The sequence below is a fragment of the Montipora foliosa genome, unplaced genomic scaffold (genome assembly GCF_036669935.1).
Source record: "Montipora foliosa isolate CH-2021 unplaced genomic scaffold, ASM3666993v2 scaffold_431, whole genome shotgun sequence".
NCBI classification, from domain to species: Eukaryota; Metazoa; Cnidaria; class Anthozoa; order Scleractinia; family Acroporidae; genus Montipora; species Montipora foliosa.
The window spans coordinates 65,001-77,500 of record NW_027179736.1 but is presented as its reverse complement, the minus strand read 5'-3'; the positions used below and the strand labels follow the sequence as shown (position 1 = coordinate 77,500).

At 41.5% G+C, this 12,500-nt stretch overlaps 1 protein-coding gene across 3 annotated transcripts in view; it reads left to right on the top strand.

Moving 5' to 3' along the window:
- LOC137988834 (uncharacterized) overlaps positions 1-12,500 on the top strand; it is a 13,658-nt gene that overhangs the window by 62 nt on the left and 1,096 nt on the right. The window contains exons 1-4 of one of the 3 annotated variants that reach the window (XM_068834790.1): positions 1-83; positions 6,905-7,686; positions 9,516-9,571; positions 9,686-12,500. The exon at positions 1-83 is cut by the window's left edge and continues 62 nt beyond it; the exon at positions 9,686-12,500 is cut by the window's right edge and continues 1,096 nt beyond it. In XM_068834790.1, the coding sequence (XP_068690891.1) occupies positions 6,921-7,686; positions 9,516-9,571; positions 9,686-10,552 (1,689 nt within the window). In that variant the 5' untranslated portion in view covers positions 1-83; positions 6,905-6,920 and the 3' untranslated portion in view covers positions 10,553-12,500. Of the gene's footprint in view, positions 84-6,881; positions 7,687-9,515; positions 9,572-9,685 lie in introns of all 3 variants that reach the window. The other 2 variants (XM_068834791.1, XM_068834792.1) reach the window with 2 other exon arrangements.

The following is a 12,500-nucleotide window of genomic DNA, read 5'->3' as shown; positions in this document are numbered from 1 at the left end:
TTTTGGCCGAAAACCTGCATTAACTTGCATTCTCCGGGACAGGTATAACTTGGAGACTATAACAGCAGACATCTAAAGGAAAGGTAAGAAGCTTTCATGTCCCATTTTCGTTTTATTACCATTACGCTGCTCTTTGATCGTGGTTTTCTTGTCCATGTCTCTATTTTTGTGACTAAGATGTCGAACGAATGCATTCCAAAACAAAACGCCTTCGATTTCCCATAAAGCTAAATATGAGCAGCTGCTACACCATGACGACAAATGCAAATGGCTGGTCTTTCATATACCGGATCTGAAATAATTGGTGTCCATAAAAAAAAAGAACATAGCCAACATAACAATACCTAATTAGGAAGGCCTAATCGGAATAACAACGTTTCTTTTGTCCTACGCCATTTTAGTCCGGTATATGGATTTACAAGCTTACGAGAGCTGCAACACTAACGTAAAATGTTGCGGAGAGTTGTCTTCGGGCCAGAATTTAAAATTTTAAACTCAATCCTTAGTACAGCTAGTGAATCATCATCGTGCCAAACTGCATTCCATGACAAGGAAACGCCGAAGACACGCCGACGATATGCCAAAATGTAAAGGAATATAGTCAAAAAAGGAAATATTCATTCACGCCCGAAGATCTTCGGCGTAACCTGAACAAAATACACTGTAAGTGAATATAGTTCTACTTGAATTGATTTGGTCGCCCAGAAATTTGTGGAAGGAGTTATTGCTGTCAACATCGCTTCGTGGACCTGCACAGGCAGACAACCCTAAGGTTGCGAGAGCGCGTGACGTCACGTTACTTTTAGACAGTTGTAACGGCCGATTCAACTGATCGAGGAAAATGTTCCATAAAAACTTCAAATCGCGGCGTTGCTTTTCGAGAATCAATTTTATGGACAGCCGGAAAAACAAACTTCACTCGCCCACTATTTTCGGAGTTTTCCTTAGTGATTTGATAGGTTTTTTGGACGCTTCGATTTCCCCTTCAGATCCGACGCGTCGTCAGAAACAATAGGGAGCTTTAGCAACGACAACGGCGACGGCAACGAGAACGTCACAAATTTGCATACTTGGTGGGCAAAAGCAACAGCTTTGCGTTTTTCATTTTTGTCTATTTGTTTGCCGTCGTCAGCAAAACAACAACGTGAGATCACCAAATCTGAGGATTTATGGAGGACGTCAGCACCTGGAGAAAAATTTTCATTTTCTCCCCAAAATTACGCTTGACTCATATCGGTTTTCATTTTCCAGAGACTGCCACACCACTGTCACGTGAAAAAGCTTGGAATAGTCGCGAAGTGACGTCGTTGCTAAATCTCCCTAATATAAACACATGGACCTCACACAATCTGTTTGTTTAACCACATGCGACCCAGACTCGGAGAGACAAAATTATAAGGATTTGTATGGGAATCTCGTTAACAAACTGAAAAAGATATTTACACGCAAACGCTCTCAATAAAAAGCCGTATTTTATTGTCCTGGCTCCAGTTGTTCAAAAGATGGATAACACTATCCACCGGATAAATCACTATCCATCGGATAGCGCAATTGATTTCGCTATTACTCATCCACTAGATAGTGATTTATCCGGCCGATAGCGCTATCCATCGTTTGAACAACTGGGGCCTGGTGACTTCCTCGCTTTTTGTGTGGTTATTTGCCTGATTGAATGCGATTTAAGCGCCTTCTCAGTTTCCCAGGTTGTCACTCGTACATAAATAAAGGAGGGGCTGAAAATTAATTTCTAGCTTACCTCAAAGCACACTTCTCCGGCATCAGTCACGCTCAAACTGCTGCGATGGCCACACAGATAAATTTTTCAAGGTCCAGCGAGAATCCATTGCTGAGAAACAGCGAAAAATATTCAAATATTCAAAATCCTTCGAGGCTCGCTGACAACGAGTTTGGACACGGCTGGTCAACCTTTCACTTGAGTCTCGATACGGTGAAAGCAAATAAGTGAACGGTTGCAAGCGAGCCTCTTAGGATTTTGAGAAGTCGGTTGAATTGCATTCAATCAGGCAAATAGCCACACATAAAGCGAAAAAGTCACCAGGACAATAAAGTACGGCTTTTTTGTTGAGAACTTTTGCGTGTAAATATCATTTTCAGTTTGTTATGGAAATTCCCATACAAATCCGTATAAGTTTTTTTTTACCCGCCGACTCTGGGCCGCCTGTGGTTTAATCGTTGTAATTTTATAATAAATGTGTTAGATTCACCGTTTGCTTTTTCTGGAGCGATGTATCGATACATGGACCAGTGCATGGACCAATGCTAAATAAACGTTTTATCTCCTTACCTGCGGTGTACTGTCGTTCTTTTGCCTCAGAAGTGGTATTTTGAGCGATTTTGAAGATTTCGAGTTCGCTGTTTACTGTACCTCTGCCCGCTCCCGTCTGACCTTGCAGCTCAGTCGGTGGAACAGGTTAATAATCTAACCAGAAGGTCGTGGGTTTAATTCCCACCCTGGTCAGAGTTTTTCTCTGTCCTTGTGTGGGCCCATTTCCATCACTAGGGCCAACGTTCACATGGTTCATATGGGGTAAAAAGTTAAACGTTGGAAGAAGGCCGAGTGCCTCTAGAATTTAGCCGAATTTCTCCCACTTTCAAAGGTCCCTCGCCACCCAGCCTTGGGTAAGTAAAAAGTCGATAATTTTGCTAGCATTGTGCCAAAAATCATGGCATTTACACGGCTCTGCAACTCCGGGGTATTGAAACCTCAAAATCCTGCTCGATTTTCAAGCTTCGCACAGGCGTTTGCCATCACCATATGATCGGGACAGGACTTGATCGATCATTGAAATTTGATCAAGATCAAAGTAACCAATCAAAAAGCTCAGATTTCCCCCACGAGAGAGGGGGTTCTCGATATATCCCTGGGTGGGGAGGTGCGGCGCGGCCCCTCATACCCTGACCCTGTTTAAGACAAATATCGCTGATTTTCCTACCCATTTTAAGACAGAATTCCGATTTTTGATACCCTGTTTAAGACAAAAAATTATAAATTCGATACCCTGTTGAAGACAAAAATCCCGAAAAACATACACTGGCTGGCCGCACGTCCCCATTAAGCCCTGAAAAGGGAGTACCCCCCCCCCCCCCCGGGATCTAAGGAAATCGAAGCGTCCCAAAAACCCATCAAATCACTAAGGAAAACGCAGAAAGTAGTGTGTGAGTAAAACTTATTTATCTGGCTATCCATAAAATAGATTCTCGAAAAGAAACGTCGCGATTTGAAGTTTTAACATTTTCTTCGATCAATTGAATCGGCCGTTACAACTGTTTCAAAATAACGTGACGTCCCGCGCTCTCGCATCCTTAGAGTTGTCTGCCAGTTGCCCTTGTCGTAAAATCAACGTAATCTCCATTAGCGTTGGATAACTTTCCTTTAAAATATGTCATTTTCAAATATACAATTGTTATGGGCTAAATTTAATGCAAAATGTCGCTTGTCTGACTTTCTTTCGGTTTATTGCTCGTCACGCTATCATTCTCCCTCAGTAGGTGAGACTGCGTGACTACTCTGACTATAGTGAAACCCAGCGGACACCCACTGGACCCTTGCTAGAGCTTAATAGGGTTGTCCACTCAATAGAGTGGTCTCTACTTGATAGGGTTATCTTTAAAGAAAGTATGTGACAAAAGCAGCCTAGTCCCTTGGCGTTCTACATACCTTGCCTCACTGTCCGCGCGAAGTTCTGGGAAGGAGCGAGCGGTAAAACACCGAGCAAATATGGCTCAAATATCCGTGATTGTTAAACCTGATTGCATTTTACGAGTTTCTACGTCTGTTCTCCGGGCTAGTCTCCACTTATTTTGCAAAAGCTGTTCACTCATGGATTATGGAAGTGCCCAGCATATACCTCAGCAAGTTCTGAACTTTGTCAGAGACATTTGAAGGAATTTTGTTTCGCTGTTGCTTTAATTTCCTTCATGTCTTTCCCGCACAAAGTTTTTTGTTGAGCTTTTTGCATACAATAATTTTTCTGTTTTGGATTGGGAGTGAGATATTGACTCAGTTTACCAAGTATCCTCTTTGCAGCGGGAAGTCTTGAAGGGTCTATAAGAAAGCTCAAAAGTATGCCTTAAGCCTGGTTTCCACATGATGGTCCAGATCACCCCGATCGCCCCAGTCGTTTCAAATAATGTTCAGAGGCGATCGGGACGATTATATGGCAACACTACCCTGGCGATCGCTCACGACCCGGGCGACTGGGACGAACTCGATTGTCCGGATAAAACTCAGAACCTCTATCCAAGCGATCGAGGTCGTCTCAGTCGCCCGTATCATCAGCCATCGTCTGGTTAGTTTTTCCGTACAATCGTCCCGATCGCCTCTGAACATTATTTGAAACGACTGGGGCGATCGGGGCGATCGGGGCGATCTGGACGATCATATGGAACCAGACTTTAATTGTTAAATATCTGAAAGTGTTTACGGCGATATTTTCAGTCACAATTTTTAAATGCAATCTTTAATAAGATAGCAAAGTACATAATTAAGTGATCAAATCAAGATCAAAATGCAACAGTCGCTGTAAATAGTGATAAAATAACTTGTGAAATCGTAACACGGATATCTCAAATCTGGAATTTGGTCAAAAGCTAAAATCTCCTTAAAACCGAAGGGTGAGTAGATTGACATGGGCACCCCTTCTAATATCATTTGGTAGGGTATACGCGAATTTTAGGCAAAATTTCATGCTTTTATCACTCTTATCACGATCAGGTCATTAAGCCAACTGACTATAGAGACTAGGCTGGGACAAAATTTAAGGACTTACTGAGGCCGGTCACCGCTAAGCACAGGGTGTGTGATCACTGAAAAGAGCCAACATGGTATCTGTGTAGCAGAATAGTTTAATCCTGGCCAGAGAGAAAAGCTGACATCACGTGCAGCGTGAATACCGGTAGAGCCGCCGGAAAACGTTTACTGTTTTCACAGGCTTGCCGTCACGTAACTCATTCTCACAATACAAACGTTTACTTGGGGAAAGAGGTAAAATCATAACCTACCTCATAAGTGGAAATTGATTCTTGTGGTTATTAACGCCACTGGGAGGGCAAAATTGTTCAAACTGAAGGATATATTAATGCTATTATCATTTCGACAAAGATTTTAACGAAGCTCTGAAAAAAGGGGTTAAAAGGGAGAACTTCACCATCTGCAGGACTCTTGAACTCTTGAGGTTAGAAGTTAACCTCTGGGAAGGGTCCAGAATAGGCCTTTTGCAACAAAAGATCACATGGCACAAAATCCGCCATGCTGGAGGGCAAGCTCATTATTATTCCCGCACTGGGACATAAAATAAAGGCAAGTCAAGCTTGACTGGTTCAGGTCTCTTTGTTTTAATGTCCCAGTGCGGGAATAATAATGAGCTTGCCCTCCAGCATGGCCGATTTTGTACCATGTGATCGTTTGTTGCAAAGGGCCTATTTGGGTTCGAATAACGGAAATAAGTGGTGCAAAAATTAACGTACCTATTAATATAATTAAATAATTAAGGACATATTTTAAAATTGGATATAATTTCATCAAGCATTAGTTTCCTATATAAGCCAGACGTAACTAGTCAGTGACATCATTGAAATCAAATGAATAATCGATGGGTACAAAATACTAGGTAATCGATGAGTAATCAATGACGCACGTGAGTGATAGATATCATCGAGGAGTAACCGATAGGCCACAAATTTTGGGTCATTGATTACTCATTTATCGTAGGCAATAGTCAGTGAAAAATCAGTTGAACTCATTGATAACCAATTTATTACTCATTAATGTCAATTGATCATTGCTTAGTTGCGTCTGGGAATAAGGAACAAACTGTAGATAAGTACGCACTCCACCAAAGTGCAGTGTATTGTGTTTGAAATGTTTTGTGCAGTGCAAAAGCTGGTTTGCACTAGCACATAAGAACAAGCAACATACAAAGGTGTAGAAAGATGCTGATAATAATTATAAGCACGTTTTTGTTTCAACATTGGGGAATTTGAAGCATGCTGGTAATGCTGATGTGAACTTTATATTAAGTGTACTAATTTGAGAGAGTATCAGAAATCCCATATTTTGGTCTGAAATCGAATAAGGGTTTGACTAGTTAAAAACAGGCCGGACACCCACACCATTTTCCCGGAGTACGTGCCCCCACTAATGTGCATGTGCACACACGCACACCGGAGTTTTGTTCACATTATTCTTTATTCGACGTTGTCAGAATGGACCATTAAGGAGGCTCCTAAGAGCTTTAGGGCCGCGCGCAAGCTGAGCACTAGTATGGCGCGTAAAGCCTGAATCGCGTTTGTTTTTCCGATTTTTGTGACGTCAGCGTGACCCAATCTGTAAAATTAACTGCTAATTTTCTCGCGTTCCCTTCGGTAACTTTTTTTCAAAATTGGCCCAGTTCTAACCACATACAGTTCCTATCAAATACCCAAATTTGTTAAAATCTGTCAGAGGTAATCGAATATATTTAGAAAAACGGCAAATTACAGAATATTGGCGAAACCGTCTGAACGACCTTGACTTTTTACCTCTTCAAAATGTCAGGCAGTATCATTTCCATAATTTGTCAAAGAATAGGAAACTTTCACCGAAGAAAAGTATAAATATTAAGAAATTTAGATCAAAAGTAAGAATATATCTGCCTGTCTTTAGATGTGATGTTGCCATGGTAACGGCCAAGCCCAAAATTGACACCAAAAAAATAAGCCTTATTATATCGGTACCCATACTGGTAAAGATCTACAGGAAAAACTTCAAGAAAAATTAACTAGGTTTCCTTTTGTAACTCTTACCCTGTAGAAAGGGTATTCGCAAATACTCTAGGGAGCCACCTTAAGACATACTAAGCTTCCATCTAATCCATTCCTAGTAATACTACCGTATTTGTACCAGGTACATTACTTGTGAAATGGCCGCCACTTCAGACCCAGATGAAGTGCTTCGTTCAACAACTGGAAAAACAAATTTTCAACGTATTGCACGACTGTTAATAAGTGGAGGCACTACGCTACTGAGAGAGATTTTTGATGGGTTTTGTCCACCAAGTAATCTTCCTACAATACTAAAAAATCCAGCCACAAAGAAACAACTAAAATCAGCAAAGCTCACCAAGCCACAGTGGGACTGTCTGTACCCTTCCCCAGGGATCTACGGTCAGTCAGTAGATTTTGATGTTACATTGCTGTTCAGGTTGCTGAGAACTATATGCAACCTCACCCCTCCTGCCACAGGCTGGGATGCTCTGCCAACCAATCTAGACCACAGTCTAGTTGCAGATTTGGCAAGAATTAAGTATTACCGCAACTCAGTATATGGCCATGGGAACATGGAGATAATAGATGACTTCGAGTTTTTATCGCTGTGGCAGGAAATAAGTGGAGCCCTTGTTAGAATTGCAGGCCAAATCGGCCCTGTGAAGAAGCATGAGTGGCAGAATGCCATTGATAAATTTTTAAAGGAACCCCTCACAGCAGAGGACGAAAGAAATGTAGAAGAACTCCTGAGCTGGTATAAAAGCGATATAGATGTTAAGGAATCCTTAGAGGAACTGAAAGTTATAACTAAAGAAGGAATGGATCAGTTGAAAGGTGACCATGGATTGCTTGAAGAAAGGATTTCAATGATACTTCAAGGTCTAGAAACAGCGTATCGAGAAGACGCCCAAGTCACAAGAGGTAAGCTAGCAGAGATGCATCAATTAACAATGAGACTTTGCTCCACATCTGGCTGTTTTAATTTAATTGCAGGTCAGTTAAAATGTCATCCTCGCATTTTCGCACCAGAGAAAACATCGTTTATTTAATTTCGATCGTTTCTCTACACGTCATTACACATATATGTTATTTCATCACTTTAGGACATATAACTTCATTACTGATGAATTTCCCGGTGAGCATTAGCCCTAGTTAAAGGAAATGTAGGAACATATTAGTATAAAAGAAACATTCTTTTGACCTCGGCAGGATTCAAACCTACTATCTCTGTTGCGCTACGTAACAGACTTAAATCACAAGGTGAGAGGGAGCAAGTCACAGGTTATTAAGGTGTTGATTCATGGCAAAGCATTGCATTTACAGTTGTACCCTTACTCTGGCCTCGTAGCTCGGTCCGAAGAGCAACTTGGGGAGACGGATTATGTTTGCCTCGTGTGTTTTACCATTTCTTTACTAGGGCCGTTCAGAGGGAGATGAGTCTTTTTTAACACTGTGAACAAGGGTATAGATCGGGGCGCCAAAAAAAAAAAAAAAAAAAACAATCGGCGAAAATAATGTGAGAGCGGTCAAGACAGGAAGAGCTTCCCTGCGAGAGCTCCTTCCCAGACCGCACTCGACTCGCTTAGCCGTTTCACATTTTCTCACAGGGTTACACCCTGGATTTATGAATAGACCTTTTTACCGATGCGGCGGCCATTTTGATTTCTATTGTTTCGAAAGACATGGGATACTCAGGGGGGAAATTGAAATGTATTTGTCCCTTGGACAACCTCAAGAGTGAATTAATTCATAATCGCTATTTGAAACAATAAAATTGAAAATGGCCGCCGTCTCGGTGAAAAGGTCCATTGAGAACATGGGTATTACCTTTGAGAAATGATCGTCTGAGCTGTCCGAACATGTGTCGCGCCAGAAAAATAAAGTTTTTTTCTCGATGCTGGTGTCGGCTGCGGGTCGCTCCTGATTCGCTGGCACCTCAAGTGATGTTCATTACCACCAGACTACTGGCTTCCAGAATATAAATTTTTCAAATAAATATCGTGTTACCCTTACAATAGTTAAGACCATTAGGCTAACTGGGCGCTATTCTCGGGTTTCGCATGACGTCACGGCCACATTGTGGGTGTCCCCAAACAAAGAAACGGCGGCCATGTTGGTGTACCTGCCCAATCCTCCGAGAATTGAACTCTATTGTTTTCGTTGTAAAACATGGCTGTTGATCACGTAAGTAAAACCCAAGAAGTCGCTAGGCATAACAGTGCCAGGTCTAGTGGCAATGAGTATCGCTTCAGAAGCGAGCGACACACAGTCGACACTAGCATCCAGATTTTTTTCTGGCGAGATTCATCTTCAGACGGCTCAGACAATCATTTCTCTTGGGTAATACCCATGTCCTCAATTGAGAAATCGTGAGTGTTACCCGTTGAGAAAATATGAAACGGGTACACTCCGCTCGCCTTTTTTTCGCTCTTTTTCCCACTACAAAAGCAGCTTATGTAGGTAGTTAATAAAATCGCCTTGCATATTCTACAGTACCTCACATAGGAAACGTTTCGCAACAGCTTGTCATTCGAATGGTGTATTTATGATCTGTAGCATCAAACAAAGTGGCTATTGATTATATTGTACAGAAAGTATGGAAGATTATTTTAAATTACGAAATTGACGCTTGACGTTTCATTTCAGATGTTAACAAAACGTTTTTGGGTGTATTCTTATACTATAATTATGCACCATTCAAGTGCCATTGAATTAAATTTGTTTAAACAGTAATGCATCGCTTCTTCCAGGACATCTGACAAGGAAGAGCGCCATAGGATCGAGTCCGCAAGTTGGAGCCTCAGAGGTGATGATGAGTTAACTGACACTAGAGTAGATTGTTCAGAGTTGAATGTATTTTTTTAAAATTTGTTTTGAAATAAATTTTTATTGAGTCAGGCCATTTCGCTCTGTTTTACAGGAGCTAAGCGCATTGGAAGAAGCTACCTGGAATGGCCGCATTGTTTGTGAGTCAGAAAGTGGGGTGAATGAAATCTACCAGAAATATGGACAACTTAAAGCACTGCAAGGTGAACTTGGAGACCAGATTCTCAGGACGCGGGATATCGCGAAACGCGCCGACGCAATGCACAAGGATTTCGTAACAAAGTTAAAGGAACGCAACCGTACTTTACTTGTTGCGGACACTTTGTCATTGGTGGGGAGCAGTTTGTCATTGGCGGGGAGCAGTTTGTCATTGGCGGGGAGCAGTTTGTCATTGGCGGGGAGCAGTTTGTCATTGGCGGGTTCCATTACTACGCTTGGCCCATTGTGGTCGATCCTAACCATTGGAGGTTTGTTCTATGCTTTCGGAGGGCTCAAATTCCTGAGTAGATGTTCATCAAAGAAAAGAGAACCCGAATTGTCACAATTAGCGGACGAGCTACTGCAGATAGATGGTCAGTTAAAAGAGGCGTTATATGTTGGAGATAAAAAGACGGCTTCTTTCGCGCAATGCCTATTTGACATTGGCGAGTTTTGTCGCGAGCATCCAAATGAGCTGGTAGTGTTGAGAGAATGTGGACACGTCTCTACCCAAGACATTTTGAGGGACATTAATAAATTCTGGTCACGATTAGGTGACTTTCTCAGCATCAGTAGCAAAACTTTAAAAGAAATTCACGAGGAGAGGATTCTTGGTGAAGAAGAAGCAATTGTGTCTATGAACAAAGAACCTGGGGTCATAGATGATGACAGCTGTGCTGTCTTGGAGGACAAAATGATGATGAAGCTGATAAGATTGATCACAGCACCAGTTATTGTGACAACTGGAAAGATGAAACAGTGAAGCAAGTAATATCCAAGTACATAAAACATAACACTGAGGTGGAAAAACCAAGTGAGCTATAGATCTTTAAAATGTACTTGATAATTAAGGAAGAACATGTGTTAAATTCACAGCAGTTGAATTGGTGAGTACATAGAAAAACTAAGTTGACTCTCAGTACAGTAAAATTCCGACAATAAGCTCCCCCTCCCAAATTACCCCCCAAATCTCAGACAGAAGAATCCTTCCGAGCCTAACCACCCCTCCTTTTCCCCGGATGTAAGCCCATGAGCTTATATATAGATTTTGACGAAATCTAAATGTAACTTCTGAATGCAGGCCGCCTATTGAAGAGCTTGCTTTGTATATTTGTCATAAGAGCATCCTCAGTGGCGTTCATGACTGTAGAACTTGCTTTGTGTTTCATATCGAGAAGTTTAAAGAGTTTAATCATCCGGTGTTCTTGCGTACGCCATAAACTGTCAACAATTGTGACACGCAACATCTCCTAACATAATTGAAACGCAAATTCCTAACATTGATACCCTATCCCCTCCCCTCTCCCTAAAATAGACGTTTTTGCAGATACAGTGGCCATTTTCAATTCTATTGTTTCAAATAGCTATTATGGGTGCCCAAGGGGGCAAATACATATTAATTTGCCCCCTGAGCATCACATAATGTCTTTCGAAACGATAAAAATCAAAATGGCCGCCGTATCTGCTATCTATTAGGTCTACTAATAATAACTCCATTATAATAGCCTTTTGAAAAAATGTAAACAGAGGGCTTATGGCCGGATTTTTACTGCACTTTTCTCAACCTTGTGGGAGGGGATCCACTGAGATCATATCGTGGTGATCTTTATTATTCCACTTTGGTTTGTGTTTTGTTTATAATGGCAAAATTATTAATCATTAATTAGTATTGATTAGCTGGATGTCTGCACAGACGTAGCCTGCGTAGCTGGCGGTATTGTAGGCGCGCGGAACAAAGTCCTCCTCCCCATTCTACTCACGGCTTCGCTGCCAAAACTTTATTCCGCGTGCCCACAATACCGCCACGAAACTTTATTCTGCCAGCTACGCAAACTAGCAAAGACGCAAACCGGCGTGTACTCATCTTTTGATTTGTGTCGGATTAGGGATCATCGTGCTCACCGGCAAAGAGACTGAGGTATGCGATATCTAATCTAAAACATAAAACAAACAGCGGCTACAAACATAATAATAAAGCGCATTTTACTTTTGACTTGACTTTTGTCTTGATGTTTGACGTTATCATTATGTTTGTAGCCGCTGTTTGCTTTATGTTTTTGATTAAGTTGAAATGGCCAAAGACCAAGAATATTTATGCGATACCTAAATTTGTGTTTTAGCGTTACAGAATTGCAGAGCCCCACATGTTAAAGTAATCATGTAAAATAAAAAATGTCCGGTCATCGCGATAATTCGCGAACAAGAATTAAATTCACGCTTTTTTTGGTAAGTACGAAGTCGGAATGTATATGTATTCGGCGGAATTAAACTGTAAACGGACTCTTCCTATTGGTACGTTAACACGTGAACCGCTATGGCGTTAATTCAGCCTTTTGTTATATGGCGAATGTAAGGTTTGACATTTGTAATATATTCATCTCAGCTCTCGAACTTTTCAAGTTTTACAATGATTTTTTTTTTGCATGTAATTTAGGTTGTTTTACCTCTAACCCCCAGAGGTTGGTGCGCCTGCTTTTGGTTGGGGAATACGTTCCCATATTTCCCACTGGGTTTTTGGGTTTTCGTATTAGGCGGCGGCACAAAAATTTTGTGGCCTGAGTGGCGATTTAGTTGTGACTAGTTGTATTCTGTTCTGTGTACCTTTGTAGGACGGCGTTAAATCACTCGGCTCCTAGTTCGAGCTGCACACGCACTCTTGTGTATGAGTCCGGTGAATTTAAATAGGAAATCAACATATTTCACTCAGGGCA